At 37.0% G+C, this 25,410-nt stretch overlaps 1 protein-coding gene across 1 annotated transcript in view; it reads right to left on the minus strand.

Moving 5' to 3' along the window:
- Positions 1–25,410, minus strand: part of FAM227B (family with sequence similarity 227 member B) — a 201,520-nt gene that overhangs the window by 160,996 nt on the left and 15,114 nt on the right. Inside the window, exons 7-9 of the mRNA XM_046008116.1 lie at positions 19,527–19,625; positions 11,055–11,156; positions 9,004–9,130 (exon numbers count right to left, since the gene is read on the minus strand). Of these exons, the coding sequence (XP_045864072.1) occupies positions 9,004–9,130; positions 11,055–11,156; positions 19,527–19,625 (328 nt within the window). The remainder of the gene's footprint in view (positions 1–9,003; positions 9,131–11,054; positions 11,157–19,526; positions 19,626–25,410) is intronic.

The following is a 25,410-nucleotide window of genomic DNA, read 5'->3' on the forward strand; positions in this document are numbered from 1 at the left end:
TTCTTTTATTAATGTGTTCTATCACATTGATTGATTTGCGGATGTTGAACCAACCCTGCAGCCCTGGAATAAATCCCACTTGATCGTGGTGAATAATCCTTTTAATGTACTGTTGAATCCTATTGGCTAGTATTTTGGCGAGAATTTTTGCGTCTGTGTTCATCAAGGATATTGGTCTGTAGTTCTCTTTTTTGGTGGGATCCTTGTCTGGTTTTGGGATCAAGGTGATGCTGGCCTCATAAAATGAGTTTGGAAGTTTTCCTTCCATTTCTATTTTTTGGAAGAGTTTCAGGAGAATAGGAATTAGTTCTTCTTTAAATGTTTGGTAGAATTCCCCTGGGAAGCCGTCTGGCCCTGGGCTTTTGTTTGTTTGGAGATTTTTGATGACTGTTTCAATCTCCTTACTGGTTATGGGCCTGTTCAGGTTTTCTATTTCTTCCTGGTTCAGTTGTGGTAGTTTATATGTCTCTAGGAATGCATCCATTTCTTCCAGATTGTCCAATTTGTTGGCGTAGAGTTGCTCATAGTATGTTCTTATAATTGTCTGTATTTCTTTGGTGTTAGTTGTGAACTCTCCTCTTTCATTCATGATTTTATTGATTTGGGTCCTTTCTCTTTTCTTTTTGATGAGTCTAGCCAGGGGTTTATCAATCCTATTGATTCTTTCAAAGAACCAGCTCCTAGTTTCATTGATTTTTTCTATTGTTTTTTTGGTTTCTATTTCATTGATTTCTGCTCTGATCTTTATGATTTCTCTTCTCCTGCTGGGTTTAGGGTTTCTTTCTTGTTCTTTCTCCAGCTCCTTTACGCATAGGGTTAGGTTGTGTACTTGAGACCTTTCTTGTTTCTTGAGAAAGGCTTGTACCGCTATATATTTTCCTCTCAGGACTGCCTTTGCTGTGTCCCACAGATTTTGAACTGTTGTGTTTTCATTATCATTTGTTTCCATGAATTTTTTCAATTCTTCTTTAATTTCCTGGTTGACCCATTCATTCTTTAGAAGGATGCTGTTTAGTCTCCATGTATTTGGGTTCTTTCCAGCTTTCCTCTTGTGATTGAGTTCTAGCTTCAGAGCATTGTGGTCTGAAAATATGCAGGGAATAATCCTAATCTTTTGATACTGGTTGAGACCTGATTTGTGACCCAGGATGTGATCTATTCTGGAGAAGGTTCCATGTGCACTAGAGAAGAATGTGTATTCTGTTGCTTTGGGATGAAATGTTCTGAATATATCTGTGATGTCCATCTGGTCCAGTGTGTCATTTAAGGCCTTTATTTCCTTGTTGATCTTTTGCTTGGATGATCTGTCCATTTCAGTGAGGGGAGTGTTAAAGTCCCCTACTATTATTGTATTATTATTGATGTGTTTCTTTGATTTTGTTATTAATTGGTTGATATAGTTGGCTGCTCCCACGTTAGGGGCATAGATATTTAAAATTGTTAGATCTTCTTGTTGGACAGACCCTTTGAGTAGGATATAGTGTCCTTCCTCATCTCTTATTATAGTCTTTGGCTTAAAATCTAATTGATCTGATATAAGGATTGCCACCCCAGCTTTCTTCTGATGCCCATTAGCATGGTAAATTGTTTTCCACCCCCTCACTTTAAATCTGGAGGTGTCTTTGCGTCTAAAATGAGTTTCTTGTAGGCAACATACTGATGGGTTCTGTTTTTTTATCCATTCTGATACCCTGTGTCTTTTGATTGGGGCATTTAGCCCATTAACATTCAGGGTAACTATTGAGAGATATGAATTTAGTGCCATTAGTAGCCTGTAAGGTGACTGTTACTGTATATTGTCTCTGTACCTTTCTGATCTACTACTTTTAGGCTCTCTCTTTGCTTAGAGGACCCCTTTCAATATTTCCTGGAGAGCTGGTTTGGTGTTTGCAAATTCTTTCAGTTTTTGTTTGTCCTGGAAGCTTTTTAATCTCTCCTTCTATTTTCAATGATAGCCTAGCTGGATAGAGTATTCTTGGTTGCATGTTTTTCTCGTTGAGTGCTCTGAATATATCATGCCAGCTCTTTCTGGCCTGCCAGGTCTCTGTGGATAAGTCTGCCGCCAATCTAATATTTTTACCATTGTATGTTACAGATTTCTTTTCTCGGGCTGCTTTCAGGATTTTCTCTTTGTCACTAAGACTTGTAAATTTTACTATTAGGTGACGGGGTGTGGACCTATTCTTGTTGACTTTGAGGGGGGTTCTCTGCATCTCCTGGATTTTGATGCTTGTTCCCTTTGCCATATTAGGGAAATTCTCTCCAATGATTCTCTCCAATAGACCCTCTGCTCCCCTCTCTGTTTCTTCTTCTTCTGGAATCCCAATTATTCTAATGTTGTTTTGTCTTATGGTGTCACTTATCTCTCGAATTCTCCCCTCATGGTCCAGTAGCTGTTTGTCCCTCTTTTGCTCGGCTTCCTTATTCTCTGTCATTTGGTCTTCTATATCACTAATTCTTTCTTCTGCCTCATTGATCCTAGCAGTGAGAGCCTCCATTTTTGATTGCACCTCATTAATAGCTTTTTTGATTTCAACTTGGTTAGACTTTAGTTCTTTAATTTCTCCAGAAAGGGCTTTAATATCTCCAGAGAGGGTTTCTCAATATCTTCCATGCCTTTTTCGAGCCCGGCTAGAATGTTCAGAATCGTCATTCTGAACTCTTGATCTGACATAGTACCAATGTCCGTGTTGATTAGGTCCCTAGCCTTTGGTACTGTCTCTTGTTCTTTTGTTTGTGGTGATTTTTTCCGCCTTGTCATTTTGTCCAGATAAGAGGATATGAAGGAGCAAATAAACTACTAATAGGGTGGCAAAGACCCCGGAAAAATGCGCTGTAACCAAATCAGAAGAGACCCCAAATTGTGGGGGAGGGGGGGGGAAGGGGATAAAAAACAGGTTCTGAAAAAAAAAGAAAAAAAAAATTTAAGAAATAAAACAAATAAAAAAATATAAAAAAGAAAGAAAAAATATATATATTTAGATGAACTAGTCAAAAAACGTTAAAAAAGAAAAGGGTAAAAGTTTTTAAAAAAAATTTAGCAGAAGAAGAAAAAAGAAAAAAGAAAAAAATTGAAAAAAGAAAAAAAAGTAAAAAATTGAAAAAAGAAAAAAAAATTGAAGTAGCCGCAAGACTAAAGAATCATGGGGAGAAAGCCATGAGTTCCGTGCTTTGCTTTCTCCTCCTCTGGAATTGCTCTGCTGTCTTAGGAATTGAACCTGCTTTCTCCTTGATAGATGAACTTCGTCCTGGCTGGATATTTTGTTGATCTTCTGGGGGAGGGGCCTGTTGTAGTGACTCTCAAGTGTCTTTGCCCGAGGCGGGATTGCACCGCCCTTACCGGCGGCCGGACTAAGTAATCAGCTCGGGTTCGCTTTTGGGAGCTTCTGTTCCCTGAACGCTTTCCGTAGAGTTCCGGAGGACGGGAATGAAAATGGCGGCCTCCCAGTCTCCGGCCCGAAGGAGCCGAGAGCCTGGGGCCCCACTCCTCAGTGCGCCCCCAGAGGACAGCACCCAATCACTCCCGTATCCCCAGCCTCTAGCCGCGCTCCGAGCTCACCCAGCCCGTGACCAGTTCAAGGTAACCCCGAGCTGAGAGCTCAGTCCTCGGCTCTGTCTTTGCAGCCGGTTTCTCCGTTCTAATACCTGCGAGCTCTCCGACACTCTGACACCCCCGATCCTTCTGTGACCTTGCGGGGCCTGGGGCCACGCTGGCCCCGCGTGGGCTTCACCCCGGTTTAGCCCCTGGATCAATGTCCCTCAGTGGAACAGACTTTTAAAAGTCCTGATTTTGTGCTCCGTTCCTCCGCCGCTTGCCGGGAGCCGGCCCCTCCCCCCGCGGTCTATCTTCCCGTCGTTTTAGATTCACTTCTCCGCCAGTCCTACCTTTCAGAAAGTGGTTGATTTTCTGTTTCTAGAGTTGCTGTTCTTCTTCTCTTCACTCTCCCGTTGGATTTGTAGGTGTTTGCTATGTTTAGATAAGCTATCGAGCTGATCTCCTGTTACCTGATGTAGTCTCAGGCTGCTACTTCTCCGCCATCTTGACTCCTCCCCCTCTTTTCTTTTTTTTTTAAGATTTTATTTATTTGACAGACAGAAATCACAAGTAGGCAGAGAGACAGGCACAGAGAGAAGGGGAGGCAGGCTCCCTGCCGAGCAGAGAGTCGGATGCGGGGCTTGATCCCAGGATCCTGGAATCATGACCTGAGCTGAAGGCAGAGGCTTTAACCCACTGAGCCACCCAGGTGCCCCTCTATATTGTTTTCTAAGAACACCACCAATTTACTTTCTTACAAACAGTGCACAAGGGTTTGCTATTCTTTACACCTTTGCCAAGACTTACTTCTTGTCTTTTTGGTACAGGCCATTCTGATTGGTGTGAGATGAGATCTCATTGTGATTTTGTTTGCATTTCCCTGATGATTAGTGATGTTTAGCATCTTTTCATGTGTCTGTTGGCCATCCGTATGTCTTCTTTGGAAAAGAGTCTGTACAGTTCCTTGATCCATTTTTTTAAAAAAATATTTTATTTATTTGTCAGAAAGAAATCACAACTAGGCAGAGAGGCAGGCAGAGAGAGAGGAGGAAGCAGGCTGCCCGCAGAGCAGAGAGCCCGATGTGGGGCTCGATCCCAGGACTCTGGGATCATGACCCGAGCCGAAGGCAGAGGCTTTAACCCACTGAGCCACCCAGGCGCCCCCTTCTATCTATTTTTAAATTGGATTTTTGTTTGTTTGCTAGTCAGTTGTATGAGTTCTTTATATATTTTGGATATTAACTCTTTATCATATCAGAATATGATGTGCAAATATATTCCATGAGTTGCCTTTTAATTTTGTTGATGGTTTCCTTCACTATGCATAAAATTTTTAGTTTGATGCAGTCCCACTTAATTAATTTCTCCTTTTGTTGCTTGTGTTTCTGGTGTCATAGCCAAAAATATTCTTTTTTCTAAGATTGCTATCAAGGATTTCCCCCCTATATTTTCTTATAGTTTGGCCATTCAGTTCTTATTATTAAGTTTCTAATCTTGAGTTAATTTTTTGTGAATGGTATTAAAAAGTCCAATTTCGGGGCACCTGGGTGGCTCAGTGGGTTAAAGCCTCTGCCTTCGGCTCAGGTCAGATCTCAGGGTCCTGGGATCAAGCCTCGCATTGGGCTCTCTGCTCAGCAGGGAGCCTGCTTTCTCCTCTCTCTCTGACTAACTCTGTCTACTCGTGATCTCTGTCAAATAAATAAATAAAATCTTTAAAAATAAATAAATAAATAGTCCAATTTCATTCTTCTACATGTGGTTATCCACTTTAACCATCACCATTTATGGAAGAGAGTATTAGTTGACTGTATTTGTGAGGGTTTATTTCTGGGCTCTGGATTCTATTCCATGGGTCTATGTCTATTTTTATGGCAGTACTATATCATTTTGATTACTGGAGCTTTGTAGTGTAATTTAAAATCAAGACGTCTAATGCTTCCAGCTTTGATATTTCTCTGGATTTCTTTGGTTATCCGGAGGTTCTTTTGTGATTCCATGCAAATTTTAAGGTTGTTTTTTCTATTTCAGTGAAGAATGTCATTGGAATTTTGATAGGAAATATACTGAATCTGTAGATGGCTTTGCATAGTATGGAAATTTTAACAAAATTAATTCTTTAAATCCATGAACACAGGATACTTTTCCATTTTTTGACATGATTATCTGTTTTGTGTGTGTTGAGTTTGAGAAGTTCTTTATAGATCCTGGATATCAACCTTTTGTCTGTACTGTCATTTGTGAATATCTTCTCCCAGTCTGTGGGTTGCCTCTTTGTTCTGTTGACTGTTTCCTTTGCTGTGCAAAAGCTTTTGATCTTGATGAAGTCCCAAAAGTTCATTTTTGCTTTTGTTTCCTTTGCCTTTGGAGACATATCTTGAAAGAAGTTTCTGTGGCCGATGTTGAAGAGGTTACTGCCTATGTTCTCCTCTAGGATTCTGATGGATTCCTGCCTCATGTTGAGGTCTTTTATCCATTTTGAGTTTATCTTTGTGTATGGTGTAAGAGAATAGTTGAGTTTCATTCTTCTACACATAGCTGTCCAATTTTCCCAGCACCATTTATTGAAGAGACTGTACTTTTTCCACTGTATATTTTTCCCTGCTTTGTTGAAAATTATTTGACCTTAGAGTTGAGGGTCCATATCTGGGCTCTCTACTCTGTTCCACTGGTCTATATGTCTGGTTTTGTGCCAGTACCATGCTGTCTTGGTGATCGCAGCTTTGTAGTAAAGCTTGAAATCAGGCAATGTGATGCCCCTGGTTTTGTTTTTCTTTTTTAACATTTCCTTAGCGATTTGGGGTCTCTTCTGGTTCCATACAAATTTTAGGATTGTTTGTTCCAGCTCTTTGAAAAATGCCAGTGGAATTTTGATCGGCATGGCATTGAAAGTACAGATTGCTCTAGGCAGTATAGACATTTTAACAATGTTTATTCTTCCAATCCATGAGCATGGAATGGTCCTCCATATTTTTGTGTCTTCTTCAATTACTTTCATGAGTGTTCTATAGATCCTCGAGTACAGATCCTTTACCTCTTTGGTTAGGTTTATTACCAGGTAACTTATGGTTCTTGGTGCTATAGTAAATGGGACCGATTCTCTCATTTCCCTCTCAATGTTTTCATTGTTAGTGTATAAGAAAGCAACTGATTTCTGTACATTGATTTTTGTATTCTGCCACATTACTGAATTGTTGTTTGAGTTCTAGTAGTTTGGGGGTGGAGTTGTCACCCTCACTTTTGGTGGACACGTTTGCTTGTTAAAGTATTCTTGTTTTTTTTTCTTTTTAGTTTTTTTGTTTTGTTTTTGTTTTTTATTTCTTTTTTTTTTCCATTTTATTTATTTTTTCAGCGTAACAGTATTCATTCTTTTTGCACAACACCCAGTGCTCCATGCAAAACGTGCCCTCCCCATTACCCACCACCTGTTCCCCCAACCTCCCACCCCTGACCCTTCAAAACCCTCAGGTTGCCCCAACCTCCCACCCCTGACCCTTCAAAACCCTCAGGTTGTTTTTCAGAGTCCATAGTCTCTTATGGTTCACCTCCCCTCCCCAATGTCCATAGCCCGCTCCCCCTCTCCCAATCCCACCTCCCCCCAGCAACCCCCAGTTTGTTTTGTGAGATTAAGAGTCATTTATGGTTTGTCTCCCTCCCAATCCCATCTTGTTTCATTTATTCTTCTCCTATCCCCCTACTCCCCCATGTTGCTTCTCCATGTCCTCATACCAGGGAGATCATATGATAGTTGTCTTTCTCCGATTGACTTATTTCACTAAGCATGATACGCTCTAGTTCCATCCACGTCGTCGCAAATGGCAAGATTTCATTTCTTTTGGTGGCTGCATAGTATTCCATTGTGTATATATACCACATCTTCTTGATCCATTCATCTGTTGATGGACATCTAGGTTCTTTCCATAGTTTGGCTATTGTAGACATTGCTGCTATAAACATTCGGGTACACGTGCCCCTTCGGATCACTATGTTAGTATCTTTAGGGTAAATACCCAGTAGTGCAATTGCTGGGTCATAGGGTAGTTCTATTTTCAACATTTTGAGGAACCTCCATGCTGTTTTCCAGAGCGGTTGCACCAGCTTGCATTCCCACCAACAGTGGAGGAGGGTTTCCCTTTCTCCACATCCTCTCCAGCATCTGTCATTTCCTGACTTGTTAATTTTAGCCATTCTGACTGGTGTGAGGTGATATCTCATTGTGGTTTTGATTTGTATTTCCCTGATGCTGAGTGACGTGGAGCACTTTTTCATGTGTCTGTTGGCCATCTGGATGTCTTCTTTGCAGAAATGTCTGTTCATGTCCTCTGCCCTGTTTTTTATTTCTTATCTGAAGCTGATGAGCCATTGCTAGCTTTGAAGATGGAAGAGGGCAGTGAATTAAAGAATGTACACAGCTTCTAAAGGCTTCAAAAAAAATTTCTTCCACAAAACCTGTTGAAGAAACACATCTCTGCTAATATCTTGATTTTAGCCTAGTGAGACTCATTTTGGATTTCTGACTTCCAGGAGTGTAAGATAATACAGTGTGTTGTTTTAAACTTCTAAGTGCTAATTTTGTTGCAGCAGCAAGTGGAAACTAATGGAGTCTCTAGTGATCTGTTTTCTTACTGTGTATAAGAAATTCTGGTAATAAAAATTTTGTTGGTGAAAAAATGAAACAAAAATGAAAGCCAACTGATAATGTAAGTAATGGAACTGAGTATGTAAAGTACAGACAGATAAAGCCAATGAGTAATTACCTAATAGAGATACTTTATCACCTAATAGTGATTACTTCATCCTGAAAAAGAAATTTTTGATACATTGAGGAGGAGAATGCTGAATTTGGCATTTTAAATCTATGACATAAACCTTTCTTCAAAGAAAGAAATAAGAGAACAAGAAATAAGAAAAACATGTCTTATAAAATTCTTTCAACAAGTGCTCTAGCCAGTGCAAAATAGTCACAAATGAGAGAAAAAATGTAGCAAAAGTCGAAAAGGTCATTTATGAGGATAGACTCAGGAAACATTTGACTCTGATGGATATGCAATATGAGAAAAAGCATGGGAAAGAAATCTGTAAAAACATATTCATGGTTAAAAAAAAATCATAGCGACTCTCGTGTAGCTTAGTTTTCAACTTAACTTTTTATCAATGCATACCAAGAGAGCTTGATGCGGGGCTTGATCCCAGGACCTGAGCTGAAGGCAGAGGCTTCAACACACTGCGCCACCCAGGTGCCCCTTGAATTTCAGTTAGTTAACATACAGTGCAATATTAGTTTCAGGTGTACAATATAGTGATCCAACAATTCCACACATATAAATTGTTTTAAAAAATATAGTCATCAATATGGCATGTTTTATAAGGCAGAGAATTACCAATTTTTTTAGCTGGAGTAAGCAAGATACTGTATACAAAAAGTTTTAGTTATCAAAATAATGATCAATATGTAAATGATTTACTCATACCTGACAACCAAAGAAAAATGTTATTCCCTAGTTCTTCTTTAAATTCATCATTAAAAAGATTACTGGATTCTGGAAATGCTTCCTGGAATGTTGCATAGATGGCCTGTGACAAACAATCAGGATATACCTACCCAAAATAGAGTCAGATTAGAATAATTTTATATTTTATGTAGTATATGTAAACTACCAAAGAAATGATTATTAAGTTTGTGAAATATACATGTCCCTTTTTTCTCATAGCTTGTGTTTGGCCACTTATAACTTCTTTGTACCACAAAAAAATAGGGATCCAGAAAAAAACCAAGTCATGATTTGAGAAAAGTTATAAATATAACATCTATCAAAAGGTATATCCAGGGGTGCCTGGGTGGCTCAGTGGGTTGAAGCCTCTGCCTTCGGCTCAGGTCATGGTCTCAGGGTCCTGGGATCGAGCCCCACATCTGGCTCTCTGCTCAGCGGGGAGCCTGCTTCCTCTTCTCTCTCTCTGCTTGCCTCTCTGCCTACTTGTGATCTCTGTCTGTCAAATAAATAAATAAAATCTTAAAAAAAAAAAGGTATATCCATACCAGGAGAGAACATCTGGACAAAAAGATATGCAGTGGTGCCAGTACTTTCTTTGTCCCCTTTAAATAGACCTGTTATCCTTTTCTCAAGAGCATTATGTTTAAGCATGCTTGATTTCATCAAACCATGTAGGTAGGCTAGGCTCACCTACCACAAAAGGACAGAAAAGTGAAAGATCATGGATAGGAGAAATATTTGTTTTTGTCATCTTTAGACAATTTGCCCCAAATCCTAACCATTAACTAACTTTTACATGGAAATAAAAAAATATTTTAATATTAGCAGAGAAAATCCAAGTCCATCTTTCAGAACACCACTGTTCTATAAAATGACAATTCATGAATCACAGTCATAATCAACCTCTTCCAGCTATGGAACTGAGAGACCAAATGTGTTGCCCAAGATCACCCAGGTAATTAGCAGATTCTGGACATGAGACCAAGTCTCCTTATTCCCCGTCCACTACTGGTTTCCTTTTTTTTTTTTTTTACTGGTTTCCTTTTATAGACACTGCATGTATATGGCTGTGAGTAAGAAAGATAGGTGAAGACTGAACATTATGTTTTCATTGGGAAGGACATTTTACTGTTTTTATGTTTTACCCATGAAAACAGTCATCAACTCCAAAATATGAATGTCTTTCTGATTTACAGATGTCAACACAACAAAGTAACTAAATGTGACTTCTGCTTTGAGGTGCTAGATGTTTAAATTTACAAGTATCTAATGAAATTCCTATACATTTTCATTTCACATTACTAAAGGACACAAATTCTTTTAATCAATCCTATTCACTAGTTATTATAATAACAAAAATATAAAATAAACATTTGATTATAAATATGTGTTTTCATTTACTGTAACAGGTACTTAGTCCTTATATATAAACTTCTCAAGTCCTCTTAAACAGAACAGAGATACATTATAAAGTAAAAGAAAAATGATAATTTTATAGGTAAACAGAAAAAAATCATGAATATACACAGAATAAGACAGTAGCTTTCAAATTACCAATATGCAAACAAAATATCTATACCACACTACGGAAATTCCGTAAGACTTTGAAGCAAAGTATACAATAAAATGAAGGGAGAGGAGCGCCTGGGTGGCTCAGTGGGTTAAAGCCTCCGCCTTCAGCTCAGGTCATGATTCCAGGGTCCTGGGATCAAGCCCCGCATTGAGTCCCACATGGAGCCCCACATTGAGCCCCACATCTGGCTCTCCGCTCAACGGGAAGCCTACTTCTCTTCCCCTCTCTCTGCCTACTTGTGATCTCTGTCTGTCAAATAAATAAAAAAAAATCTTTAAAAATAAAATAAAATGAAGGGGCGAAAGTAACTTTTAAGACATTATAAATACTTTACTTCAGGAAATTTGCTTTCAAAGTAACAAAATATGTTATAATAGATATTTAAATAAAATAACTATTTTTAAATTTTTATTTGCTCTAAAAATGCTTAGTGTAACCAGTTAATTTCTATGTTTACCTGAAGGAATGTATCTTTTCGACTTGCAGGGATGTTCATGAAAAGTATCACATAACTTTCTGAAATTCTGTCAAACAAGGAATCTTGATTCTCTCTGTCAGGCTTAAAAATAAAACATTTTCTGAAATTAAAAGCACTAATATTATAATTTTAAATTGGAATTTGTATGCATAATATCAGTAATTTTATTTATTCTTACAAGGCAGATCAGTGAGAATGAGTATGGGTTTGGTATCATGCAGACCTGAATTTGAACACTGGCATTGTTATTCATTAGTTGCCTCACCCTGGGCTAGGTAATCAGTCCTAGTTTCCTCATCTATCAAATGTATATAAAATATACATACCTTAAAGTAGCATGGTAAAATAATGACAAGAATCATGTTTAGTTTGACTTTGTATTTCAAGCACTTAGCACAGTGCCTGGCACACAGAAAGCCCACACACATTTGATGAGTTAATGAAGGTTCCTGCATTAAAGCTGGCATGTAGAGGCAATCAATGACTATGACTTTCTTTTGTCCTATATCTACTCCAACTCATTATTAGTAACTCAGTGTGAAATTAAAGCAGTTACTAGGATGAGACCACAGCCAGAACTAGTAAAAATGTGACACAAGGGCTAAACTAAGACACAGTAAATATATTATAAGAAGAAAGAAATGTACAGGTAATAATAATCTCAATATTATAGTCAAATCCTGATAGGATGAGCTTGGGAAGATGGTGCAGTAGAGAGCTCCTTCTTTGTTTTTCAGGTTTTCCTTTCATTAGTTGCCTCTCTGATCTTTATTATTTCCTTTCTTCTGCTTATTTTGGATTTCTTTTACTCCTCTTTTTCTAGTTTCTTATGATAAAAGGTGAGGTCATAGTTTTTGAGAACTTATTTCTAATATATAATTTCTAATAGTTATTTTAATCCTCTACACTTCTAAATCCTGTTTGAGTTACATCCCACGAAATTTATTTTATTTTTTAAAGATAATTATTTATTTGAAAGAGAGAGAGTGTGAGTGCATGAGTAGTTGGGGAGGGGGAGAGGGAGAAGCAGACTCCCCACTGAGCAGGGACCCTGATGCAGGGCTTGATCCCAGGATCCAGAGATCATGACCTCAGCCAAAGGCAATGCTTAACTGCCTGAGCTACCCAAGCACCCTACATCCCCAAAATTTTAAGTATATTTTCATTAAATTAAAAAATACTTTCTAATTTCTCTATTGATTTCTGGTTTGACCTACAGATATTGAAAAATGTGTTATTTAGTTTCCAAATACTTGAGGATTTTCTGGATAGCTTTTTGTTACTCATTTATAATATGATTCCATTTTGGTCTGAAAACATACTGTGTTTGACTTGAATTGTTTTAAATTTATTAGGATGTTTTCCTAGCCCAGAAAGTAGCTGATAAATGTTTAATGTGTTCTGTTGTTGCTGGGAGGAATATTTAATAAATGTCAAATTTGATCAATTAAGCTGGTTGACAGGTTGCTCAAGTCTTCTATATCATTACTGATTTTCTGTATAGTCTACCAATTATTGAGAATGAGGTTTTTAAACACCTCAGTATACTTATTAATTTCATTTGCCTTGAAGTTTTAATTAAACGTGTTTCAAAGCATTTTTATTAGGCACACATATATTCAGGATTGTTATATTGATGAATCCACCTTTTTACCATCATACAGTTACTCTTTTTTCCCCTGGTAACATTCTTTGCTTTGAAATCTACACTATATGATAAGTTCAAAAAAGTTGTAATTTTATAGGTCATATCGCTTTTCTTTGTTGTTACATGGGTGGGAATGATGTGTTTTCTAGCTTTCTGAATCTTTTTGCGAGTCCAAGTCCCAAGGACAATTTTTAAACATTAAGCATATGGCAATATCGTTACCAAAGTTGTTCTAGTCAAACATCAAGGGAAACTCTTGTCATTAGCCTATCAATTGACCAGCAATTTTTGGAATAATTTTTGTTCTATTAATATAACAATAATAGTAATAATGATGGTGATGATATATTCATTGAACACCTACTATATATATATGTATATATATATATATATCTCCATATAAACAAACAAATTTACATGCACTTTCTCATTTAACCCAGAAAATATGTAAATTGGGTGATTTTTTTTAATCTTATGAAAGATTTAGAGAGGTAAATAACTATTCTAGGTCACATCATTTACTAAGTGGGTAAACTTGTTTTTGAAAGCCCGATCTCTTAACTCTATTTTGTTGATTCCCATATTACATTTATATAGTATTTCACAGTTTACTAGGTATCTTCTTCTTCTTCTTTTTTTGGGGGGGGTATCTTCTTATTTGTGTAACTTTTAATACAGCAACCTTAGGGGGGAAAAAAGCAGGGTATATTTTATTTTCTACCTGTTTTGTTTTTTAGAGATGAGATAAGTGATGGTCAGAGAGATTTTTTGACAAGCCCAAACTGTTAAAAATAACTATTTGGGAAAACTAGACTTAAAATTCTAGTTTTCTGGACCCAAGTTCAGTATTTTTTTCTACTAGACCAGGTTACCACTAAATCATGGGCAATAAACAACGAAAATTTGGTTTTCTATCAATCATATAACAATTACTGAAATAAGTTAGAGCCACCACACTGAAGCATGCTATATTCTAGAGTATGATTATATATTTTTTCATATTATACTCCAGGTAACTAAACTGAACAAGTGGTTCATGGTTTTACCATATTCCAGGTATAAAATCAGTACTATTTATCCTTCCGAAGTAGAAAGAATTTATGTATTTTGCATCCATTTTAACATATTTATATATATCATATATATTTAACAATAAACCCTCTTAGAAATAAAAAAATAGAGTTTATTGAACTAAACAGATGAAAGAAGAACTGTTCTAGTTAAATCATGGAGAGTTTGCTTCAATTTTCCCCCTTTAGTTCCCAAAGAACACTAGCAGAACACTGACCCAGCCAAATGTATTGATTCTCAAAACATGACAAAAATCATGACACTGAAATAAGTCAATCGGAGAAAGACAACTATCATATGATCTCCCTGATATGAGGACATGGAGAAGCAACATGGGGGGGTAGGGGGATAGGAGAAGAATAAATGAAACAAGATGGGATTGGGAGGGAGACAAACCATAAATGACTCTTAATCTCACAAAACAAACTGGGGGTTGCTGGGGGGAGGTGGGATTGGGAGAGGGGGAGGGGGCTATGGACATTGGGGAGGGGAGGCGAACCATAAGAGACTATGGACTCTGAAAAAACAACCTGAGGGTTTTGAAGGGTCAGGGGTGGGAGGTTGGGGGAACAGGTGGTGGGTGATGGGGAGGGCACGTTTTGCATGGAGCACTGGGTGTTGTGCAAAAAGAATGAATACTGTTACGCTGAAAAAAAAATAAATAAATAGAAAACATAAACTAAAAAAAAAAAAAAAATCATGACACTACAAATCTTAATAATTTATGTTTTAAAATTATTACTAAATTATTACATTTTAATTTCAGAAAGCTAGTTTCTAGAGAATAGTCTGATTAAAGATAAAAAATTCTAGGGGTACCTAGGTAACTCGGTTAAGCATCAAACTCTTTTTTTTTTTTATGTTGGTGAATATGCTTTATTCAGAGAATGGATGAGCAAATTTTCTAAAGGAATTCATATATCTGCTGTTTGAAATGTGATTATTATTTTTTCCATTTAAAAAATAGCATTTATTTTAAAAAGCTAAAAACAAACTTAAAAATATTTGATAGCTACAGTCATTGATTTTCTCAAGCTCTACATGATAATGCTTCTATCTCATTTTTTTATATTTTTTTATTTGTTTATTTTCAGCATATCAGTATTCATTGTTTTTGCACTACACCCAGTGCTCCATGCAATATGTGCCCTTGCTATTACCCACCACCTGCTTCCCCAATCTCCCACCCCCCCCCTTCAAAACCCTCAGGTTGTTTTTCAGAGTCCATAGTCTCTCATGGTTCATCTCCCCTTCCAATTTCTCTCAACTCCTTCTCCTCTCCATCTCCCCATGTCTTCCATGTTTTTTGTTATGCTCCACAAATAAGTGAAACCATATGATGCTTGACTCTCTCTGCTTGACTTATTTCACTCAGCATAATCTCTTCCAGTCCCGTCCATGTTGCTACAAAAGTTGGGTATTCATCCTTTCTGATGGAGGCATAAAACTCCATCGCGTATATGTACCACATCTTCCTTATCCATTCATCCGTTGAAGGGCATCTTGTTTCTTTCCACAGTTTGGCGACCGTGGCCATTGCTGCTATAAACATTGGGGTATAGATGGCTCTTCTTTTCACTACATCTGTATCTTTGGGGTAAATACCCAGCAGTGCAATTGCAGGGTCATAGGGAAGCTCTATTCTTAATTTCTTGAGGAATCTCAACACTGTTCTCCAAAGTGGCTTCACCAACTTGCATTCCCACCAACAGTGTAAGAGGGTTCCCCTTTCTCCACATCCTCTCCAACACACGTTGTTTCCTGTCTTGCTAATTTTGGCCATTCTAATTGGTGAAAGGTGATATCTCAATGTGGTTTTAATTTGAATCTCCCTGATGCTAGTGATGATGAGCATTTTTTCATGTGTCTGATAGCCATTTGTATGTCTTCATTGGAGAAGTGTCTGTTCATATCTTCTGCCCATTTTTTGATATGATTATCTGTTTTGTGTGTTTTGAGTTTGAGGAGTTCTTTATAGATCCTGGATATCAACCTTTTGTCTGTACTGTCATTTGTGAATATCTTCTCCCATTCCGTGGGTTGCCTCTTTGTTTTGTTGACTGTTTCCTTTGCTGTGCAGAAGCTTTTGATCTTGATGAAGTCCCAAAAGTTCATTTTCGCTTTTGTTTCCTTGGCCTTTGGAGACATATCTTGAAAGAAGTTGCTGTGGCTGATATCGAAGAGGTTACTGCCTATGTTCTCCTCTAGGATTCTGATGGATTCCTATCTCGTGTTGAGGTCTTTTATCCATTTCGAATGGTCGAGTTTCATTCTTCTACATATAGCTGTCCAGTTTTCCCAGCACCATTTATTGAAGAGACTGTCTCTTTTTCATTGTATATTTTTTCCTGTTTTGTCGAAGATTATTTGACCATAGAGTTGAGGGTCCATATCTGGGCTCTCCACTCTGTTCCACTGGTCTATGTGTCTGTTTTTATGCCAGTACCATGCTATCTTGGTGATCACAGCTTTGTAGTAAAGCTTGAAATCAGGTAATGTGATGCCGCCAGTTTTGTTTTTGATTTTCAACATTTCCTTAGCAATTCGGGGTCTCTTCTGATTCCATACAAATTTTAGGATTATTTGCTCCAGCTCTTTGAAAAATGCCCATGGAATTTTGATCAGAATGGTATTAAAAGTATAGATTGCTCTGGGCAGTATAGACATTTTAACAATGTTTATTCTTCCGATCCAAGAGCATGGAATGGTCTTCCATCTTTTTGTGTCTTCTTCAATTTCTTTCATGAGTGTTCAGTAGTTCCTCGAGTACAGGTCCTTTACCTCTTTGGTTAGGTTTATTCCCAGGTATCTTATGGTTCTTGGTGCTATAGTAAATGGAATCGATTCTCTATTTTCCTTTTCTGTATTTTCATTGTTAGTGTATAAGAAAGCCACTGATTTCTGTACATTGACTTTGTATCCTGCCACATTACTGAATTGCTGTATGAGTTCTAGAAGTTTAGGGGTGGAGTTTTTGGGGTTTTCCATATAAAGAATCATGTCATCTGTGAAGAGAGAGAGTTTGACTTCTTCCTTGCCAATTTGGATATGTTTTGTTTCTCTTTGTTGTCTGCCTGCCGTTGCTAGGACTTCTAATACTATGTTGAATAAGAATGGTGAGAGTGGGCATCCTTGTCGTGTTCCTGATCTCAACGGGAAGGCTGCAAGCTTTTTCCCATTGAGGATGATATTTGCTGTGGGTCTTTCATAGATTGTATGAAGTTCAGGAATGTTCCCTCTATCCCTATACTTTGAAGCATTTTAATCAGGAATGGATGCTGGATTTTGTCAAATTCTTTTTCTGCATCAATTGAGAGGACCATGTGGTTCTTCTCTCTTCTCTTATTGATTTGTTCTATCACATTGATTGATTTGCGAATGTTGAACCATCCTTGTAACCCAGGGATGAATCCCACCTGATCATGGTGGATAATCTTTTTAATGCGTTGCTGGATCCTGTTTGCTAGGATCTTGTTGAGAATCTTAGCATCCATATTCATCAGTGATATTGGTCTGAAATTCTCCTTTTTGGTAGGGTCTTTGCCTGGTTTGGGGATCAGGGTAATGCTAGCTTCATAAAAAGAATCTGGAAGTTTTCCTTCTGCTTCTATTTTTTGGAACAGCTTTAGGAGAATTGGTGTTATTTCTTCTTTGAAAGTTTGGTAGAATTCCCCAGGGAATCCAGCAGGTCCTGGGCTCTTGTTTTTTGGGAGGTTTTTGATCACTGCTTCAACCTCGTTACTAGATATCGGTCTATTCAGGTTGTCAATTTCTTCCTGGCTCAATTTTGAGAGTTTATAGTTTTCCAGGAATGCATCCATTTCATCTAGGTTGCTTAGCTTATTGGCATATAACTGTTGGTAATAATTTCTGATGATTGTTTCTATTTCCTTGGTGTTAGTTGTGATCTCTCCCTTTTTGTTCATAATTTTATTAATTTGGGCTTTCTCTCTTTTCTTTTGGATTAGTGTGGCCAAAGGTTTATCTATCTTATTCTTTCAAAAAACCAGCTTCTAGTTTCATTGATACATTCTACTGTATCTCTGGTTTCTACCTCATTGATCTCTGCTCTAATCTTGATTATTTCCCTTCTTGCGTGTGGAGTTGGTTTGATTTGTTGTTGATTCTCCAGTTCTTTAAGGTGAAGAGACAGCTGGTGTATTCTGGATTTTTCAATTTTTTTGAGGGAGGCTTGGATGGCTATGAATTTCCCTCTTAGAACCACCTTTGCTATATCCCATAGGTTTTGGACCAAAGTGTCTTCATTCTCATTGGTTTCCATGAATTGTTTAAGTTCTTCTTTGATCTCCTGATTGATCCAAGCATTCTTAAGCAAGGTGGTCTTTAGCTTCCAGGTGTTTGAGTTCCTTCCGAACTTTTCCTTGTGATTGAGCTCCAGTTTCAAAGCATTATGATCTAAGAATAAAGCATCCAACTCTTAATCTCAGCTCAAGTCTTGATCTCAAGGTTATGAGTTCAAGGTACCCATTGGGCTCCCTGCTGGCCCAATTAAAAAAAAAAGAAATGAAAAAAATTCTAATTCCTTGTTATTGCAAAAATAATCTTATAAATGTAGTAAGTCATTCATATTTTTGTGTTAAGTCTGTGTTTATTTAAAACAATAAAATACTACAATTTCCTGACAAGACAATAACTAGAACACTGCTAGATTATGTTTCTTTCAAAAAAACTTGCTATATATAATCTCAACAGATTTAAGTGGGAATGTAATGTTTCTCTGTCTTCATGGGAAAACATAAATTCAGGACCCAGATCCAGAGAAAGAAATTTCAGGTAATGTAATTCCTGATTTCACAAATTTCCCTCAGTAATTATCTTTTTACTACTGATATGCCATTTCTATGCATCATCCAGAGCTCCTAACAATACCAGAAATATAGGACAGATATTCTTAACCTAGAGTTACTCTAACCTATAGTTTATCCTAACATAAAGCACTAACTGAATGGTTTGTATGTAAAACTGGTTAACACCCAATTTCTTAATGGTGTAAAATTCCTGTGACAATTCATAAGCAGGTTTGTGTGAGTAATTTGAGCTGGAGAAAGGTGGAGAGTGGAGTCCATTTTCAGGCTTCCTTGATGGGGTGGCACACCTTCTTAAAGCTTAAGACTGTGATCCCTGGGGTTGATCTTACCTTCCACTTCCAGATCCAGAAGTCACACAATGGTATTCACCACTTTTTCCAGGCTCACATATTCTCTAACATGAGACTCGTGTGCTGTTTATTTCCATTCTCTTATCGTTTCCCAGCTACCTTTCCCAAATATCCAGATGTCTTTCTCTTCTTAATGCTAATAAGTTTTTTACCTTTCTGAATCAAGTAAAGACCCTCTCTTCATCTGCCCCGTAGACTGTTCCAAATGAAACCACCTTCAATGTCACTTATTTGCAGTGGGTTTTCATTAGCTGTTTTTCAGCACATTATAGTACTAAGTTAAGCTACAACTTTATTATTCATTACATTGTTTGATTTCACTGATCTTTCTCTGACTAATGAAGCCTCAGATCATTGAAATCCATATTAAAGTTTTAACTCCTATGAAAAGACTCTAGATTTTGAATAGGATTTCTAACATGTATGGAATAATAAAATCCAAGTTCTGTGAAAAGATCTAGAAAAATATTTTTTTTACCAGTGCCACCTCTACTAAAAAATTAACTGTGCCCCAAAGCAACTTAAGAACTAAATTTAAAAAATAATATCATACCTTAAATTTATGTAGAAACCACCACCAAAAGGAATCATGTAAAAGAGCAATAGAGACTTCTGAGAGAAAATGGGTCTTCCAGATTTTGAAAACCTTTTCCTATGGAAAAAAAGATGCATGGAGGTCAAATTAAAATCCATTATAAAACATGTTAATGCAAATAGGCTTTATAAAGAATATGTATTCAGTGGTTATAGACTAGCATTTTTCAAAAGAAATTTAATTGTGCCATATATCTAATATTAAATTTTCTAGTAATCATTTTATAAAAAAAAAAGGTGAAATTTATTTGAAAGACATATTTTAATCAATCAAATATATTTCAAATGTTATCATTTCAACATATGGGCATTAAATTTTTTCTTTTTTCTTTTTTTTAGATTTTATTTATTCATTTGAGAGAGAGAGAACACATGAGTGAGGGAAGGGCAGAGGGAGAGAGAGAGAATTCTCAAGCAGAGTCCCAGGTAAATGCAGAGCCAGACATGGGGCTTGATCCCAGGACCCTGGAATCATGATCTGAACTGAAGGCAGACGCTTAACCATCCAAGTCATCCAGGTGCCCCGGGCATTAAATTCTTAATGAAATATTTCACATTCCTTTGTAGCAATAGGTCTTTCACATATTGTATATATTTTATACATACAGCATATGTCAATTTGAATAATAAATTTTCATCGTAAATACCAGATCGGTTTTCAGACTTCATAAATAGAGTTGTGATTTTGCGCCAACCAAAATTGAAAGTTTTCAATAACTGAATCAAGTATTAGTTTTAAAATTTATTTATAAATTAAGAAATAAAATAAAAAATTCATCTCAGTCACATTAACCGCATTTCATATACTCAATAATTATACTTGCCTAATAGCCATTGAAATGACAGTGTAGGCTAAACAAATAACAGCAAACTCCAAAGTACATACTACAATTTCCCTTTTATTCTAAAGATAGGTATCTTGGAATTCTGTCCCAACAAGATCCGTCATAAGTCTAGACCCCATTCAAATAGAGTATACTCTTAAAGAAATTAATACAAATTGTCACATAAGGTTAAATCCATTTTCCATGACTATAAATCTTGGTTTGAATAGGCACATTCAATAGACCATTTTTATCTTATTTATTTAGTAAAAGTTTTTAAATACCAGAGTCATACAGTTAAAGACTTACTTTAATGAAATCCATAGGTAAGAATTCCTGTTCCTCAACACATGTCTATAGAAAGGACATCATGCAGACTTTTTTCTCTTTTAAAGATATTTTATTATATAAATCGTGAGGCAGCCAAGTCTAAATTATTTACAGTGAATTCCAATAGTCAAAATCATCTGATAATAAGATATTTCATTTCTTCAGATAAGTAGTTATGGATTGGAGTTTTTTTTTTTCATTTTATTTATTTTTTCAGTGTAACAGTATTCATTCTTTTTGCACAACACCCAGTGCTCCATGCAAAACGTGCCCTCCCCATTACCCACCACCTGTTCCCCCAACCTCCCACCCCTGACCCTTCAAAACCCTCAGGTTGCCCCAACCTCCCACCCCTGACCCTTCAAAACCTTCAGGTTGTTTTTCAGAGTACATAGTCTCTTATGGTTCGCCTCCCCTCCCCAATTAACATATAATGTATTATTTGTTTCAGGGGTACAGGTCTGTGAATCATCAGTCTTACACATCTCACAGCACTCACCATCGCACACACCCTCCCCAATATCCATCACCCAACCACCCCATCTCTCCTTCCCCCCAACCTTCCCCTCCAACAACCCTCAGTTTGCTTCCTGAGATTATGAGTCTCTTAGGGTTTGTCTCCCTCTCTGGTTTCATCTTGTTTCATTTTTCCCTCCCTTTCCCTATGATCTTCTGTTTCTCAAATTCCTCATATCAGTGAAATCATATGATAATTGTCTTTCCCTGATTGACTTACTGCACTTAGCATAATACTCTCAGTTCCATCCAAGTCGTTGCAAATGGCAAGATTTTGGATATTTTGATGGTTGCATGTATACCTCATCTTCTTTATCCATTCATCTGTTGATGAACATCTAGGCTCTCTCCATAGTTTTGCTATTGTGGACATTGTTGCTGTAAACATTTGGGTACACGTGCCCCTTCAGATCACTACATTTGTATCTTTAGGGTAAATACCCAGTAGTGCAACTGCTGGGTTGTATGGTGGCTCTATTTTCAACTTTTTAAAGAACCTCCATACTGTTTTCTAGAGTGGCTGCACCAGCTTGCATCCCCACCAACAGTGTGGGAGGGTTGCCCTTTCTCTGCATTCTCGCCAACACGTGTGTTTCCTAACTGGTTAATTTTAGCCATTCTGACTGGTGTGAGGTGGTATCTCACTGAGGTTTTGATTTGTATTTTCCTGATGCCAAGTGATGCTGAGCACTTTTTCATGTTTCTGTTGGCCATTCGGATGTCTTCTTTGTAGAAATGTCTGTTCATGTCTTCTGCCCATTTCTTGACTGAATTCTTCGTTCTTTGGGTGTTGAGTTTGGTAAGTTCTTTATAGATTTTGGATACTAGCCCTTTATCTGATATGTCATTTTCAAATCTCTTCTCCCATTCTGTCGGTTGTCTTTTGGTTTTGTTGACTGTTCCTTTGCTGTGCAAAAGCTTTGATCTAATGAAGTCCCAATAGCTCATTTTCCCCTTGCTTCCCTTGCCTTTGGTGATGTTTCTAGGAAGAAGTTGCTGCTGCTGAGGTCAAAAATGTTGCTGCCTATGTTCTCCTGGAGGATTTTGATGGATTCCTTTCTCACATTGAGGTCTTTCATCCATTTGGAGTCTATTTTTGTGTGTAGTGTAAGGAAATGGTTTAGTTTCATTCTTCTGCATGTGGCTGCCCAATTTTCCCAGCACCATTTATTGAAGAGACTGCCTTTTTTCCATTGGACATTCTTTCCTGCTTTGTCAAGGATTAGTTGACCATAGAGCTGAAGGTCAATTTCTTGGCTCTCTATTCTGTTCCATTTATCTATGTGTCTGTTTTTGTGCCAGTACCATATAGTCTTGATGATTACAGCTTTGTAATAGAGCTTGAAGTCTGGAATTGTGATCCTGCCAACTTTGGTATTCTTTTTCAACATTCCTCTGGCTATTCAGGGTCTTTCCTGGCTTCATATAAATTTTAGGATTATTTGTTCCATTTCTTTGAAAAAAGTTGATGGTATTTTGATAGGGATTGCATTAAATGTGTAGATTGCTTTAGGTAGCATAGACATTTTCACAGTATTTTCTTCCAGTCCATGAGCATGGAATATTTTTTCATGTTTTCTTTCCATTTTTTCCATGTTTTCTTTGTGTCTTCCTCAATTTCTTTCATGAGTACTCTATAGTTCTATGAGTACAGATTCTTTGTCTCTTTGGTTAGATTTATTCTTAGGTATCTCATGGTTTTGGGTGGAACAGTAAGTGGGATGAACTCCTTAATTTCTCTTTCTTCTGTCTTGTTGTTGGCGTATAGAAATGCAACTGGTTTCTGTGCATTAAATTTATATCCTGATTTTTATACCAAAAAGATTAGTTATCATGTATTCTGTGGGGGAACTTCTCTTCCATAGGCCACTAATTATAATATGGAGTACATAACGTAACAGCTTCAATTTAGTACTTAGTACTTAACAGCTTAGATTTAGTATTTTTTCATTACAAAGAACATATATGAAGTACATAAAGAATAAAGTAGAAAATTGAAATTCCAGGGGGAGAGGAACAATAATTTTGTTTAAATTATTTGAAAATTTCAAGCGAAGATAATTTTAACTGTACACTAATGGCACAATTCCTTCTATTCTAATTTTGGTTATGTTTAGTATCACTAACTTCCTATTTCAGTAAAATTTCAAATTATGTAGAATAAATCAATATTTAGCCAAAACAACCAAAAAAGTGGAAATTGGCTTAAAAAAAACAAAACAGAACCCAAACCCAGTTTAAAAAGTTAAATGATTCTCTCCTCTCCCCTCCCCACTTTGTGATACCTTTTTGATTCAAGTAACTATAAATACACCTTAAAATCTAGATTATCTAAGTTGCTTCTAACATTGAGTCTAGGTTGGACAAAATTACTTCTAATTTTCTATGAATTTCTATTCATATATATCAGTATGCTTGTGGCTTAGCTTTTTCCTCTGATTCACAATATAGCTCATTTTTCACCCATTTTAATTTAATAAAATTTTTACTGAGTATCAACCTATAGCCACAGTTCTGTTCTGGATGGTACAGAGGATAATGTACACTTTCTCTCATGAAGGAATTTAATTAATGACAGTATGCCCAGGAATGTGTTTAGATGGGTTTAGGCGAATTCATCAATTCCATGGATTCCCATATCTTCAATCATGTAATAGTAAACTAATACTCTTCTCGTTCCAAGTTTCAGATACATAAGTTTGATCTCTTAGTCTGTTACTATAAGCATTTCTATGAAAAAACATTTTCTGATATTTTTATTTTCCTACACTCACTTATATTCTCTTTGGTCTAATTTCATTATCTATTTTTTTAATGTCATTGCATTCTATATGCTATAGTAAGCCAATTTAAATTTTTTTGAAATCATATGGGAGTATTAACAAATAAAACACTAGTGTCTGTGTGTGGATATGCCCAGAAGCTTGTCATACTCCACCTGTCCCCTTCCTATATCTACTTCCACTCCTCACTTTCCTATTTCTTTCAATAATGCCAGTATCCCTAAACTAACTATATTAATAATTCCTTATAGCTGTACATCTCTGCCTTGTTTATCTGATTTGTGTTAGATGTACAGGCATCCATATTTAAATGGATGGTAAGATACAGTACCATCTTAGAACATGGAATGTTAGAAAGAATATCATAGATTACCCAGAACTACATTTATAAACTTAACAACAATTTAGCAATTTCTTTTTGTGACAATAAAGCCTTTTTTTCTGAGGAAATTGTGGAAAATATAGTCAGAAACAAATAAACAGGCTCCTGATCCAGGCATAACTACAATTAATATCTATAGTTTTTCTCTATAAAAATGGGATCAGGTGATCATATAAAGGGGGCAAACTAAGCTTTTACTCTCACCAAAATCCCACAAAATATAAAAGAGAATTGGAAAACATTTGCCTTAGTATGAAAAATAAGAGAATATCACTACTAAATCATTCTAGATATAGTTGTCAGTTGAGGTAGCCTGTAGTTGCCTGAGGGGTATATAGAAGACCCAAATCAAGTCAATCACACTCTATTTCTTGGAACATTGCATCTTGAAGAGAGTGAAAAAAAGGGGTTAAGTGGTTGATTATACTTCTTCTGATGAACTACAGTGGGAGCGAAAACAGGATTTTGTGTTGAGAAATGAAGAGGCACAGGAAAGCTGGAGGTGAGGGATGGGGAGTGATGGAGAGATAAAGGTGGGGAGGTAAGGGATGGACTTGGCCCCCCTCTAGGAGGGCTTCAGGAAATTCCAAGTCCACGTTCACCCCAGACAACTATCTGGAAGGAATCTGCCTGGGGTACAAGGAACATTGTTGAAGCCTGCAGGAAACAGAAACCTTGTTAGGTGACCACCTAATATTTAAGCAGGAAATCAGTATCAGGTACCACCCAACTTTCATTCTATGCTTGGCAAGTAATGGGCAATGATCTAGTTACTGTCCTATGCCCGCAGTACTTCAATTAGCTATCTTATAGGGATACTACTCAAAAATTCCCAAGATACCTGGAGGCTCAAAATGTGGCATTGTGGAGAAGGGCTCTCATAAGTTATTCTGGGGTCAAAATAAGCGGACTAAAATCTCTTGAGCTGATAAAGCAGGAAGAGGGAGGGGAAAACACCTGTTAGAGTCACATGCCAAGACAAAGCTAGCAACCTCAGACCCCTGAAGT

The sequence above is a fragment of the Meles meles genome, chromosome 6 (assembly GCF_922984935.1).
Source record: "Meles meles chromosome 6, mMelMel3.1 paternal haplotype, whole genome shotgun sequence".
Taxonomy (NCBI): domain Eukaryota; kingdom Metazoa; phylum Chordata; class Mammalia; order Carnivora; family Mustelidae; genus Meles; species Meles meles.